Source organism: Carex rostrata, chromosome 6 (assembly GCF_964058835.1).
Source record: "Carex rostrata chromosome 6, lpCarRost1.2, whole genome shotgun sequence".
Classification (NCBI taxonomy): Eukaryota; Viridiplantae; Streptophyta; class Magnoliopsida; order Poales; family Cyperaceae; genus Carex; species Carex rostrata.
The window spans coordinates 10,421,677-10,436,739 of NC_135923.1; the positions used below are offsets into that span (position 1 = coordinate 10,421,677).

Below are 15,063 nucleotides of genomic sequence, written 5' to 3' on the forward strand. Positions count from 1 at the left end.
AATCATGAGGCGAAAAAACTTTTTATGAACCCCATTTGAGAGGGGTGTACTTGCGAACCACTGCTTGTTTCTTGGCCATCAAGAGAGTGGCCGTCATTTGTTCTCTCTCTTTAGCAAATGAGTCCTGGTCATCAGCCAGGTCAGGTTCGAGCAACGGATTGAGCCCACTAAACTTAGCAGCAGGCATTATGCAGCGTGCAAAACCTACAATTTTCAAGAAGACAAAAATAAAAATTACAGAAATAATTAGATTATTATATCAAACAATTGAAGTTTAACAACAAAACAGAATAATTTCAAACTCCAATTAATTTCGTAAAATACTATGCAAATCAGTTTTGGCTTCAGCTAACCAATTCCATAACATAGAGATGTAATTAAAACAGAGGCCAAAGTGGAAACCAGGGTATGGTAGTTCAATATACAAATAATCAGCACCATAAAACCATTATGGATAAGCAAAATAAATAAAAAATAGTGCACTGGAATGTGTCAAATGTTTATTTACTGAGCCTAAACGGTTAAGTGCAGCAAAGATCATTTGTTGAAATCAATAAAATAAAAACCTCATTTTCTTTGTATTTTGCATCTAAGTTCATTATTTTATTCTATTCTTTATTTCTTGTGATCCCTTCACACAAAACCGTCCCATATGATTGGTACCAAGATACCAGAAGCATTGGAGATATTTCTAATTTCGGAAAACATTAGAATTGTTAGAGTTAAGCTAATTGATTTATATTTTAAACCTACTGAAAATATATCCAGCATACTGTAAACTAAAATTAAATCTGTGCAATCAGACAGAAAATTATAGATCAAACTTGACATATATGAGACATTTCAAAGTACAATCAATCGATTTCACATAGGTAAAATCACAGTGAAAATCAGCTAGAATAAGAGCAACTAAAACCTATATACAAGGAGGAACACAAAAAACACCCTCTAACATAGCTCATACCTTATCACTAAACAATTCTTACGCCTTCTCCATGACCTCTACCCTTGTTCTATATTCTTTACAAGATACACTATTTTTACCTTATCCACCATAAACCACAACGTAACCTTCTTTTCTCATGGAAGATCGTACACAGTAGTGTCAGCTGTATAGCATCCCAAAATTCTAACAAAAACAGAGAACCGCTCGATCTCCTCAATCACCTCCTGGATGACTGGATCCTCAATTGACCCCTCGCAATCCACGTACAGGACATATGGGAAAGCTCTCAGAGATCCCCGACCTCGCACGTCGAGAATCATCACGGGTGCTTGCCCCTCCCCAGATGAATTAATAACTTCCAGTTTTGTCAAATTAATTTTATGGCTAGAGAAGGCTGATAAAACCTTAAGCACCACCATCATGGACCCGCCGCGAAGGGCAATCACCATGCTGGTTTTGGCATTTTTGAATACCCTTTTGGCCGGCAATTTGGACAGGAGGAGAAACCGGGTCATATTCCATGACTCATCTTGTAACCCATGAGCGAGAATATTTAGGCCGTAAATTGACGCTGTACGAGGGCTAGCAATTGCGGCTGTGTCGAGGAGATGATTCGCACGAAGCATCTCGACAGCACCAGCTGTGTCTTCAACCGGCTCCCGGTCAAGCCCGAGCTGAGCTAGTGCACGACCACAGTGAGCCAGAGCCATGGGGTGACTAATCACTCGTCTAAGCTGAGTCTGGCGTACGCCAGGCATGGCGAGGAGGCAGTAATTTACAAACAAATTGATTTCTTGGACAATACGCAGATCATGCTGAAGCAACAAATCATAATTCCTTAGTTCGGTCCCCTCCATGGTGCTCTCCACAGGGACCACGGCCAGGTCGGCTTGGTCACGCTCCACGGCTGCAATTGCTTCTGCAAAACTGCGCCGAGGAAGTGTGTTGCAGTCGGGGTAAACAGTTTTGGCAGCAAACTCGCTGTACGCACCAAAGGAGCCTTGGAAGGCCACTCGTAGGCCTACATCACCGTTGATCCCAGCAAATCCGTTCAAGTGGGGTGATGTAGAACCGTTAACTGGTCCAGATCCATTGATGGGTTTAGAGCCATAGCCGTTAATCTTAGAGGGTTTGTGGGAGTGTGAGCCATTGATTTGAGCCACAGTAGAACACTTGAGTTCAAGTGAGGCAGTGGGGAAGGCCATGGAGGAGGGCTTACGGGATATTGGTGATTTGGATAGTTTGATTGTGCTAGAGATCGAATTTGGGAGGTCAAGGGCGCCGGCGCACGCCATGATTGGGGAAAGTTTTTGAGAGGGCGGAGTCGTCGAGGAGATGCAATTCGACGAAGAAGGAAAGTGGGTTAATTAATATTGATTATTTTAGTTGACCTGCACGGCTGCACCTAACTCGTAGTAAATATAAAATTACACAAATATTCACGTTTTCTGAAAATTTTAAAACTGTCCAAACTAAAGAGATTCTCGGACGATCCATTTTTTTTTCTGAAAAATTTAAATAATATTTTTATTATATTCACAGCAAATTAAATAACAAAAATTGTGTGGTGTAGTTGGTTATCACCTATGCCTCCAATCTAATGATTCCTAGTTTGAATCTGGACTTTCAATAATTTTTTTATTTTCAAATAAGATTCGATTAACAAAAATAATTACACACCTAAAACCGTCAGAACTAATGCTCTTTTTAATTTCAAATGAGGTTTGTTTTTCGAAAATAATTTATACTTCTTGGAAATTAATGCATAGTAAATAATAAAACATTAATTAAGAGCATCTATATCCCAGCAACTCAAATGAGTTTTTAAATAACTATTAACTATTTTTTAGAAATTATGATCTCTAAAGTTTCTAACTCCCACATCTGTGAAATTAAGTTTAGAGTTTCTATTAAGTCATATTAGTAATAAATTTAAAAGGATAAGTAATTTGAGCCAATTATTTGGCCATTGTAGAGTTTATAAACAGTTTCAAACTTTACTGCATAGTTTTTAAATAAGAAATTCTTTCACATCTCTAAAACTGAATTAGAAACTATCACGTCATATTAGAAACTCCAAAAATTTCAGGAATATAGATGCTCTTAGAATATATTGTGGTCGAAAGATCGTTATGGCTCATGATGCGTAGTCAAGAATAATTAATGTCTCACAAATAACGACCACCAAAATTAATGTTCCTTTGAACAATAGTATCAGATAACAAATGTAAAAAGCATAAAAAATTTATCAAATGGCCGTTTTCTTTGATCAATGCGACCAACTAATTATATGTGGCCATACAAAAGTGCAAGGAAGATTGAGATCAACGGTACGTAAGTTAAGTTTTTGTTGAACAAAATTCATCAAATTAATTTTAAATAATTCAAATTGTCAAAATAATCTATATAAATGATTTGTATGTTAAAAATAAATAAATCAAATTAATCTATATTATGAGAGATGTATTTATATGTTAAGTTTATAAAAGTTTAATCAATTTAATATAGGAGAGGTTAACAATATTGATAATTTTATAAAAGAAATCTAAATTTGAAATTGCCTGACCTGAGGCTAAAGGAATTTCCACTCAATCAATTTAACATAGTAGCAATGGTCTAACATATCATGTTTATAAAAAATAATATAATTCAATATATGCTTTATCATATATCGAATAACTTGAAATTTTCAATAGCCAAAAATTAGTGATCGTTGATGCATAATCAAACAATGATAGAATTACATGAAATTAGATTGTCAGGAGATCTAACATACGAGTAATGCTTATGTGCTATAGATAGCATAAGGCCTTCTGTGCTACGGTTTTAAAACCTATTGTATAAACTTAAATTTTCGATCTAAGTAGCTTAGTAAATTGATTATATAATGAACTTGTAGAATACCAATTCTTACTATTTTTTATTTTTTTTTACTATTTTTTATGATTTATGAAAGATGGTAAAATATGGCCTAAAGACAAAAATATTGGCAATATTCTTTTATTAAGCATTTTTTTTTTTGCCTTATTTCATAAATCACAAAAAATAATAAAAAAAAATTAAAAAACTAGTAAAAATTGGTATTCTATCAGTTTATTATATAACCAATTTATTGAACTACATAAATCAAAGTTTGAACCTTATATGATAAGTTTTTGAGACTGTAACACAAAATGCCTTTATACTATTCGTAGCACCTAATACTTACTCCTAACATATCTATAAATTTACTTTTTAATTTTCAATAATATAATTAATGCTTCTTGGAAATTAATTTCTCACAAATAAAACCACCAGAATTAATGCTCTTTTTATCAAATGATGTTCGTTTTTCGAAAATAATTAATGCTTTTTGAAAATTAATGTCTACTAGTCAAGAATAAAAATGAATTAAAAATTTGTCCAAAAGCATCAAAGATAACAGCATGGACTCGAACCAGAGAACTCTAGGTGCTTGGCAAGGATGTTAACCAACTCACGAACCAAATTCTATTGTCTAATTCACTACGAGTACAATAAGATCATCGAATCCGACGGTCCACTTCCTTCCTGGACAGCCATCTATCCTGACAGTTTTGAAAAAAATTGGACCGTTAAAAATATCGGCGAATTGGCCATTTTTTAATTTGTTTCAAAAAATATGGACACTTGTGTAATTTTTTATTTTCTGCTTTCTATTGAATACTAATAAAAAAGTTGGCTCGTAACACTGACATGGCGCTGGTCCTCAAGCGGGCAATACACGGCTGGTTCAGTCTACAAAATTATGATATCAGCAGGCTGATTAAATGGAGAAATATGGAGATCTGGTCAAACAATCAAGCCGGGCAACAACAAATTAAAATAGAGCGGGAAAAATAGCACGGCGGAGTCGGCTCCGTCATGGAATGACACGGTTACGGCACAGTACATGAATTGATTATGTGCCGTGACTTGCAAGTTCCATACCGTGATCATTTTTAGAAAATTTGACACAACACGTCACGCGAAAGATCTAATCACAGCACGACACGATACGTAGTCACGCGAATCACGTGTAATTAATTAAGACCGTTTAATCTTGATCAAATGATGAATTGTCAATAAATTAACCTAAATTATATGATTAAATGGTCACACAAGTCATATTTGGTCATTGCACGTTTGAACACGGCGTGAATCCCGTGGCGTGACTATTCGCGTGCCGTGATCATCTTTTGATATTTTGATCACCACACAATACGGCATGTGAAAAATTAAATTGATCACAGCACACGACACGACACGAGACCAAAATCACGACGTGTTAGTCACGACACGTTAAACACTTTTTTTCCAATCTAGGCAAAGGTCAAAATCTTCGCGTATTGTGCCAAGGCCCAAGGTAAAATACTGACCCATGACACTATGAGAAAGAGGGAAATGATATGGAATATGGACTGTGTTATGTGCAATTCAGAGCAAGATGAAACAGTTTTACATCTCCTGTTTCAATGCACATATGCTGCTCAAGTGTGGAGTTCAATTGCAGCTTAAGACGGGTCACACTTTTTAGTGCACAATTCAGACATAGTTTTGGCCACTTGGGACAAATCATGACTGAAAATTAGAGCAACTGGTGCAATTAAGAATAAATTAAGAGAGGTGTACACGATTCATGGCTCGGATATGGAGCATATATATGGAAACAAATAAACGAGGTTATCTTCAGAGGAAAGACACTGCCATCAAGATTACTTGCAAATAGAGTGGTGCAAGAGAGTGACAGATTGTGGGGAAAAATAAAAATGTACGTAAGGGGATAAACAGGGAAGAAATTAGAGAGTCGGATATGTGAAAGGTGTATTAGTGTGATCTGATATTTGTAATCCGATAAGAAACGATGTAATCTTTTTAATTTTATGCAAATTTAGTAGTCATACACATTAGTATTGTGTCTGTGTGCATTACAACGAGAATATATTATAAAGAGAATGAAAAAGTATTTCATACAAAATAACATATTTAAAAAAAAAATAAAGCAATAGAAAGAATAATTATTCAACAATATTTATGAATGATATTAAAATAAATTAGTTGTAATTATAAATCAAATTATTTTCAAAAATTCAATTACTATAATAAAGTATAGTGTGAAATAATATCAACTTGGTGTAAATTGAAGATATCATAATAGTAGCTATATTATAGATCTTGTATCTATGCATTACAATGAGATGCTCAGGTGTTCGTGCTACCAATTCGTTTTTGTGGTTTTTTATTTATTTAAATGCACATAACTTGATTTGTCTTAAATAACAAAGGAAGCTGATAACAATATCCGGACTCAAGTATTTGTAAAATTCTCATACCATAACTATTTGAGAGGACCGCAAAAACTCCAACAATAATTTTTTTAAGTATTAACATATATACACATAAGTATTTATTCCTATGAGTTAAACAATTCTTTGAACAATTTTTACATAAATAATTCTCTCCAATCAAATTTTCCAAACGTATCTCCATAAGTACCTGTGAGGGACCACTCAAACTACATAAGGAATCCATACACGATTTTAGAGGTGTGTTTTTTTTTTCTCCGTTCAATATCGTCCATATTTCTGATGATCTATAAGGAATTTTGTGAATTTAAAATCATGAACGTCTTCTACACAATTTTATCTTTCAAATGAGATCTATGATGACATACTTTCGGCTCGTCGTCACATAAGTTTTTATATTTCGTCGTGCAAATATTTATACCTATACTTGTAAGTATATTTAACATATGACACCATATGGCGTCTAAAAGTATTAATAGCAAGTATTGCAAGTATTTATACCTATGAGGTCAACTATTTTTGTTAGAAAAAAGTTTACGTGAGGACAATTAGGGAAGGTTGATGCAGGGATATAGGTCTCGACTACTTCATTAGAGGGAGGTTAATTAACATGAAAACGATAGGAGGACTGAAAAAAAAATGATCATAACAAGTTAAGCATTTAATATCTTATTTTTCAAGTATTAATATATTATCTTTCAAATATTTATACCTATAAAGGTTGACGCAGAAACGAGTGCGGGAACTAGAAATTAAAAGGATACTATATAATTAGTAAAGACCATAATACATCATTTCTCTAATATTACTGCAGAGATTTTAAGACTACTAGAGTGCGGAGACTCTAATAATTATTCAATAACAAAACATATGTCAAATATCTAGCTAGAAAATCAATTTTAATGTATAAAGCGTTTGTGTATTGATTCATACTTTTTTTTTATCACATCCCTCTAAATTTTATCAAATACCGGGACAAAAGTCTACTTGTACTCATTTTTGAAATTGTATTAACTTTTGTGTAATTAATTTTATTGGAATACATCAATAATACATCTAAAATACTAACCTTAAATACATGTGGATAATACAAAAGAGGAGGAAAGAAATCAGAGAAGAGCACAACTAGGATCAGATCAATCCTTTTAACCACGGCAAACTCTTTAGCTTGTTCCAGTAATCTTACAAAAGAAAGCACAACTTAATATACTAACCGAACTTCTGACTAAAACCGAAACATACTCGGCGCCGTCTTCGACATCCGATTAACCCCATAAGTCTCATCATAGTGTGCCCTTTTGGCATGTCGATATGCCATGTACCCAATCAAGTACAAAATTACCAAGAGCACGAGAACAACTATGTTGATCACAGAGACCTTTCTCCAGTGGCGGCGTGTGGTGGCAAGCACACCGGCCTTGCATGAATCACACTGGTAGCAGAGTACTTGTTGGTCATTGCTCCACCTGGTACAGTCTGGATCAGTGGCTGGTACACCTGGTACAGGGTTCCATACCGTCTCGTTTACGTATGTGTACCCGCATGAGGTAGGTGGTTTGCAACATCCAGACTATGTATCAGATAGAAAAAAAAGAAAATATTAAATATTGGTGTATGAATATCCACAATCCACTATTTCTGCTTTGAAATATTCAAACCTCTTATTCGCTTTCTAAGTATTAATGCAAAATATCTTATTCCCTTTCAGAGCACTAATTGAGAAAAGAAAAGAAAAAAACATAAAACAGCGTCTTCCTGTAATGAAGGAAAGAAAAAGACACTTGCTTAATTAAAGAAAAGAACATACATTTTGACTAACATTGTTTTTCTTTCAAAAAATTTCCCCCAGATCAGTGGGTTTAGAGACCCACATTGATTGAAACAAAAGTACAGATACATACAAGTCCAACTGAACCGGTGCCACTAACAAAAGAAAACAACTCAAAACACCACACCTCGATTTGTGCATTAAAAACCTCGTAAGAAAGCAAGAACAAGGAGAGAAGACAAATGTAAGTGAATTCTTTATCAGTTTAGGACCTTTCAAAAGTTTGTCAGAATAAATTAAGACAACTGATGTGGGGCCCTTTTATAACCTGAACTTGTGCAATAATTGGTCACCCATACTTTTAGGCCCTCCAATAAATTTTCTTTGGGTATGATATTTGTTTGTTTTTAATAGTTTGGTGGTTATGAAATTGTGCTAGTTGGCTAGAAAACTCGTAACCCCCCTTCGCTGCATCTTGCAACTTGCCACAATATGTTCCTAACAATTACTATGTTAAAAAGTCATTCTAAAACGGATCCGAATCTGCTACGATCCTTACATGTGAACAGAGTAGTCTACAATCTCTGTTTTTTCAAATTCAACTGTTAATTTGTTTCAAGATGCGTGCACAAAAAAGTTGAATGACTAAATTTAGAAAAGCAGAAATTACAGGAACACTGTTCATGAAATTCAGATTGCAGTAGATTTATTTCCTTCTAAAACAACTTTTTATAATATTGTTATACAAATAAATTAGAGTAAGGATATAATAATCTGTTGTTTCTAAAACAGTTTATTTCAAAATTAAGAACTAGAGTTTGAACTTTCTTTTGAAATAAGGACCTTTTCCGTTGATCCCATCATCAATTTCTTTTTAGATGCCTATCTTTACAGAGAGCCAATGCCAAGCTTTTATTATTCTTTTTTTTTTTTTTTTTGAAAGAACTGATAGAGGAAGCTTTTATTATTCACTGCAATCTCTTATAGCAAAAAGTTATGGAGACAGAATATAAAACATAGATGGAAAAAATGGTGGTTCCCACAATTAATACCAAAGAAGTCCCAATTGTTCAGTAAAGTGACTTCTTCTTTTGATTTCGTGGAAGAAAAAGACGACAAGGACATCGATTCAATCCCTTAATAATCAATCAGGCTCGTCGTGTACTAACAAGTGTATTCTCTTCTAATTTTGTAATCATTATAAAGCAATTAGATTCGAGATAGTACTAGAGAAGCTACTTGAAATTGCTTGAACTAGCCAGATAATCTTGCATTATTTTATAGATAAGATAAGATAAGATATGATGGGAAATGTTATGGAACTACATGCTCTTATCCGTATACGGTATACAAGCTGGGTTTATCCTATAATATTTCTAGGTAACTTTATACTAAACCAGAATTTTTCTACAATCACTTATTATTGTTAATATATATAATTAGCAGAGCCGGGAGCTATCAGGTAGTTGCAGTTGTAGCTGCATACCCGCTCCCTGAATTAATTATTTTGTGCAACTTTTCATCACAGTAAGCAAGCATTATGTTTGCTACTACTTGTCAAATAGATTCTCCTCGGTTTAAGGAATATAGTATGGAATTTTTTTCTAAAATTTGTTGGAAAGAAAGCTATGTATTTTAAGTCGAAGTATCTGAGATGAACCTTGCCAACTAGGGCTTATCAAGAAAGGATTTGTCTACAATGCGTTCGATAAACCGTGATTAGGTCAAATCACATCATCTTTTTTCTTAAATTATCAATCGATTCGATCCAATCCATTAATTTTACTGAAAACAAGCTAATAATGTCCGGATCAGATAGGGGTGTCATAGGGTATAATAAGAGTTATGTTCATATCCGTATCTTTTACAAATTGTTTTTATTCATACTCTATCTTTACTCACTATAAATTATCTTATCTATACTCTACCCTTAACTGTTATAATTATCGGATAACGAAATAGTAGCAGACAAATACAGATAATACTAATATAATAATATTTATTATTATTTATTAAATAAAAATAAAAACATATACATTTTATTTCACACATGTCATGTCAGTACTTTGTTGGAAAAAATCTGATCATGCTAAATTAATTAAAGAACTCTTTTCAATACTTATTAATATATATATATATATATATATATATATATAGAGTTAGGCTGGGTGCTATGGATAGCATAGTGGCCTCTATGCTACGGCTCAATATTCGAGTTTTTAAAATCCAAACGGTCGATCCGAACCGTTCATCTTATTCTCCATATTAATATCTGCTTGGAGACCAAATTTTATAATTTTCTGAATTTTTTTACTATTTATTAAACCACTTTGAAAATCGCTAATCCAACGGTTTTACTGTTTTGTGCAGCCACCGTTGGATCAACAATTTTGTAAAATACTTAATAAATAGTAAAAAAATTCAGAAAAATGTAAAATTTGGTCTCCAAGCAGATATTAATATGGAGAATAAGATGAACGGTTCGGATCGACCGTTTGGATTTTGAAAACTCGAATATTGAGCCGTAGCATAGATGCCACTATGCTATCCATAGCACCCAAGCCTTACTCTATATATATATCCATAGCACCCAAGCCTTACTCTATATATATATATATATATATAGAGTAAGGCTTGGGTGCTATGGATAGCATAGTGGCCTCTATGCTACGGCTCAATATTCGAGTTTTCAAAATCCAAACGGTCGATCCGAACCGTTCATCTTATTCTCCATATTAATATCTGCTTGGAGACCAAATTTTATAATTTTCTGAATTTTTTTACTATTTATTAAGCCACTTTGAAAATCGCTAATCCAACGGTTTTACTGTTTTGTGCAGCCACCGTTGGATCAACAATTTTGTAAAATACTTAATAAATAGTAAAAAAATTCAGAAAAATGTAAAATTTGGTCTCCAAGCAGATATTAATATGGAGAATAAGATGAACGGTTCGGATCGATCGTTTGGATTTTGAAAACTCGAATATTGAGCCGTAGCATAGATGCCACTATGCTATCCATAGCACCCCAGCCTAACTCTATATATATATATATAGAGAGAGAGAGAGAGAGAGAGAGAGAGAGTTAGGCTGGGTTGCTATGGATAGCATAGAGACCTCTATGCTACGGCTCAATATTCGAGTTTTCAAAATCCAAACGGTCGATCCGAACCGTTCATCTTATTCTCCATATTAATATCTACTTGGAGACCAAATTTTACATTTTTCTGAATTTTTTTACTATTTATTAAGGATTTTACAAAATTGTTGATCCAACGGTGGCTGCACAAAACAGTAAAACCGTTGGATTAGCGATTTTCAAAGTGGCTTAATAAATAGTAAAAAAATTCAGAAAATTAAAAAATTTGGTCTCCAAGCAGATATTAATATGGAGAATAAGATGAACGGTTCGGATCGACCATTTGGATTTTGAAAACTTGAATATTGAGCCGTAGCACGGGAGGCCACTATGCTATCCATAGCACCCCAGCCTAACTCTATATATATATATATATATATATATATATATATATATATATATATATATATATATATAGATATATATAGAGAGAGAAAGAGAGTGTGTAACTAATATGTTTTCGGTAGCACTTCGGCCGAAGTGTTACCGGTCCAAATTCCAAAAAATTGCATTCGAAACTTCGAACTAAATAGCTCAGTAAATTCGTTATATATTGAACTCATAGAATATCAATTTTTACTATTTGTGGAATTTTTGTTACTATTTTTTATGATTTATGAAAGATGGCAAAAAATGGTCTAAAATAGTAATTACTTGATCGGGTAACAGGTATGAAATATGTTTTACCCATTTAGATAAAAAAAAAAATCTTTCTCTGTACTCGTATCCGATAAGTTTACCAAAAAAGAAAAATCTTAATCGTACCCATCTTATCAAATATGGTATGGATCGGGTAAATGAATAAAAGGGTGTCATTGACGAGTCCACATCGTCTGCATTAACTCAAAAGAGCATCTTTTGCTCTTTTGAGTTAATAGATATGGGCTGTCTGATTGTAAACGGAGTTCATCCGGTCCCCGCCTAAAACAAACAAGGTCTTTAATATTAGTGCGGATTTAATTTGCATGACTATTAAAGCTGATCGGACAGTCCAGATGTATTAACTCAAAAGATTTATTTTTGAGTTAATGCATTGGATACGAATTCGCCATTGACACCCTAGGATCAGATCACATTATTTTTTTTCTTTTGAAAAATATAGAGTTGATCTTGTCTAATCCGTTCATTTTAAATCTAACCAGCCGAATATGAAAGGGAAAATTTTAATTTTCATGATTTGGTTAATATATAGTATGGCGTAAATAATATATGGACCCATCTAAGCACACAAATGACAAGGTTATAAAGTACAGTTATCTTTCAAAAGCATCGCATATTCTAAAGCAGCATGTACTTTTTTTTTTATGTTAAAAAAAAAAAAGTACATACTGCTTTAGAATATGCAATATATTGAGATCGGCACTTACTTTTACTGAAAATAAGCCTCAATAAACTTTTAGTCTTCTTTACTTCATTGTAAAAGAAAAGCAGATAGTTCAAAAGCAGGATTCCTTCCGTAAAAAATAAAAAAAGGCATTATGCTACATCCGAAACAAAATTTAGACCCGTTTTCAGTCAGAATGACACTAGGACAAGCTACTAAAACAAATTATGATCAACAGAAATAATATTTAAATAAGCTAAAAAATGTTTGAACGGGATCAATAGAACACCACCAAACCTTCCCTTTGAAACAGAGGAACTTTTACAATCATAAAATAATCACAGAGACCGAGGAGGGTATAAACTGACTGACCTCTAGAGGAGACAGGTTTCTCTGGTAGAAGGCATCGGCCGACTCAGGCACAAGCAAACCACTATTCAGGTCCCGCACGTACCGGGCCATGGAGACCCCGCACTCACCGGACCTCTGCATGCACCCGCTCACCTTCTCCCAGTGATCTCCATCTACAACCCTATCCTTCAGCCATCCGGAGTAGTCCTCCAAGTGGTACTCCAAGAACACGCGGTTCACAACCACCTGTCCCTTCCCTTTGTCAGTGACAGCATAGGCGAAGATGATGAAGAAGAGGATGGCAAACAGGAAGACGAAGAGGAGGAAGAGGAAGAAACGGATGAGTTTGATTTGGCCGTAGCATGCGGCCGAGAGGCCTAAGAGGGAGATGGCCATGAGAGTGACACCGAGGATGATGAGCGGCAGCTGCAGGAAGCGGATGCAGTCTGTTGCCGAGCTCGATAGCCAGATGCCCCCCGCCAGAATCGGTATACCTAGCAAGAACGCGATGAACGCCGTCGTTCCGACCGGTCCTGTGGCTCTCCTATACATCTTGCTATCTGTGTGTGGTTGTGATTTGCTGAGTACTTTATTGTGGTACTGGTATGGAACTATGGAAGTTTCAGTGCTGGTGCTATTTGGAAGTGTAGGTGAAAGAGGTCAGTGAGTTTATTTAAGAGTGAAGGCCAACTGGCTTCTTGTAGCAGGGTGTCAGGAACGAACGAACGGATTCAGAGGCTATGCAGGGGCGCAAGGATTTCAGTTAAAAACATTTTTTGAAGAATCATTTTTTAATTTGGTCCTTATATTCTTAAAGTATTAATAATGGAGATGGACTTGGGTGAGACGCGGACCACCATGCGTTTGTACTTCACGCCATATTTTCATTTTGAAAGTTCAAACAACTGATCCGAACCGTTAGATGTGATCTTCATATTGAAATGTGTTTGGAGACCAAATTTTACATTTTTTGGAATTTTTTTACTATTTATTAAGCCACTTTGAAAATCTGAAAATCCGGGTGAACAGTAAAAATTTCTGGACCACCGGATCAGCGATTTTCAAAGTGGCTTAATAAATAGTAAAAAAAGTAAAATTTGGTCTCCAAGCACATTTCAATATGGAGATCGTGTTGAGCGGTTCGGATCGGTTGTTTGGATTTTCAAAATGGCTAAAATGTACTATGAATCACCAAACGCGTATACTCCGCGTCTCACCCAAGTCCATCTCTTAATAATGAGTCCGATTTATGATCTTAAAAAGAAATAATAAGAGTTTGACTGCAAATTTACGTATAAAATTAAAATCGATTGGTTAGTGACCAATATGATCTGCATATTAATATTTGTCGAAAATAAAACATCAAGTTTTCTTTTTAACTTTTTTTTTTTTTACTTTTTCTGTGGATAAGATAAAAAATAGTGATTTTAAAACTCTAAACCGTCTAATGCTTTCCGAGTTCCGACCAAACCAAAAAAAAAAGGTCAAAGATCTAGCTACAAATATTTATAATTTGATTTATATATATATTATTTTAGGGCAATTTCATGTATATCCCTCAAAAGTTTCAATATTACATATTTATCCCTCCAAAATCAATAATTACATATTTATCCTTAAAAATCAAACAAACTCACATGCATATTTATCCAATCTAACTCTTTAGCATATCAAATATCTCCAAAAATAATTAAATAATATTTTTTTAAACTTAAAAAAAATATTTTACAGTATTAAACTATTAATTAAAAAAAATGTTGACTATTATGCTCTTCGTTTTTGTCTCTTTAGCCATTCTAAGTTCCCTTCTCTCTAAGGCGCTAAACCTCCCGCCTCTCTTCAAACGAAAATGAAAAATTAAAGCAACGAGGGGCAGCAGAAATTTGTGAGAGAGAAGGCAGGAATAAATATGTGATTTGGCGTGTTCGGAGAGAGTGGCAGAGGAGGTTTGGCGCCTTACAGAGAAGAGAACTAAGGCGGACTAAAGATATCGAAGGATATAATGGTCAGCATATTATTACTTAATATTGTAAAATAAATTTTAAAGTTTAAAAAAATATTATTTAATTATTTTTGAAGATATTTGATATGTTATAGAGTTAGATTGGGCAAATATATGAGTTTGTACAATTTTCAAGGATAAATAAGTAATTACTGATTTTGGAGGGATAAATACGTAATATTAAAACTTTCGAGGTATATATATATGAAATTCTTCCTATTTTTTAATAT

The 15,063-nt window shown here is 34.0% G+C and overlaps 1 protein-coding gene and 1 pseudogene across 2 annotated transcripts; both read right to left on the bottom strand.

Annotated features, from left to right (window-relative positions):
• Positions 1–799: 799 nt before the first annotated feature.
• Positions 800–2,301, bottom strand: LOC144555825 (arogenate dehydratase 3, chloroplastic pseudogene; annotated as a pseudogene). The gene has a single exon (XR_013512131.1). The product of XR_013512131.1 is annotated as an arogenate dehydratase 3, chloroplastic pseudogene (transcript).
• A 5,077-nt stretch (positions 2,302–7,378) lies between these two features.
• LOC144555886 (tetraspanin-3-like) lies at positions 7,379–13,500 on the bottom strand. Its single transcript, XM_078304322.1, has 2 exons — positions 12,853–13,500; positions 7,379–7,819 (listed from the first exon to the last, which is right to left on the bottom strand). Exons 1-2 carry the CDS (start codon positions 13,381–13,383, stop codon positions 7,475–7,477), a joined length of 876 nt encoding a protein of 291 aa, XP_078160448.1. The 5' UTR covers positions 13,384–13,500; the 3' UTR covers positions 7,379–7,474.
• Positions 13,501–15,063: the final 1,563 nt, after the last annotated feature.

What these genes read in the sequence shown, in the direction of transcription:
- LOC144555886 (XM_078304322.1), bottom strand. Translation starts at nt 13,383, where the DNA reads ATGTATAGGAGAGCCACAGGACCGGTCGGAACGACGGCGTTCATCGCG. An exon ending in GAAACCTGTCTCCTCTAGAG is followed by an intron (nt 7,820 to 12,852) that starts GTCAGTCAGTTT and finishes TCTGATACATAG; the next exon opens with TCTGGATGTTGCAAACCACC.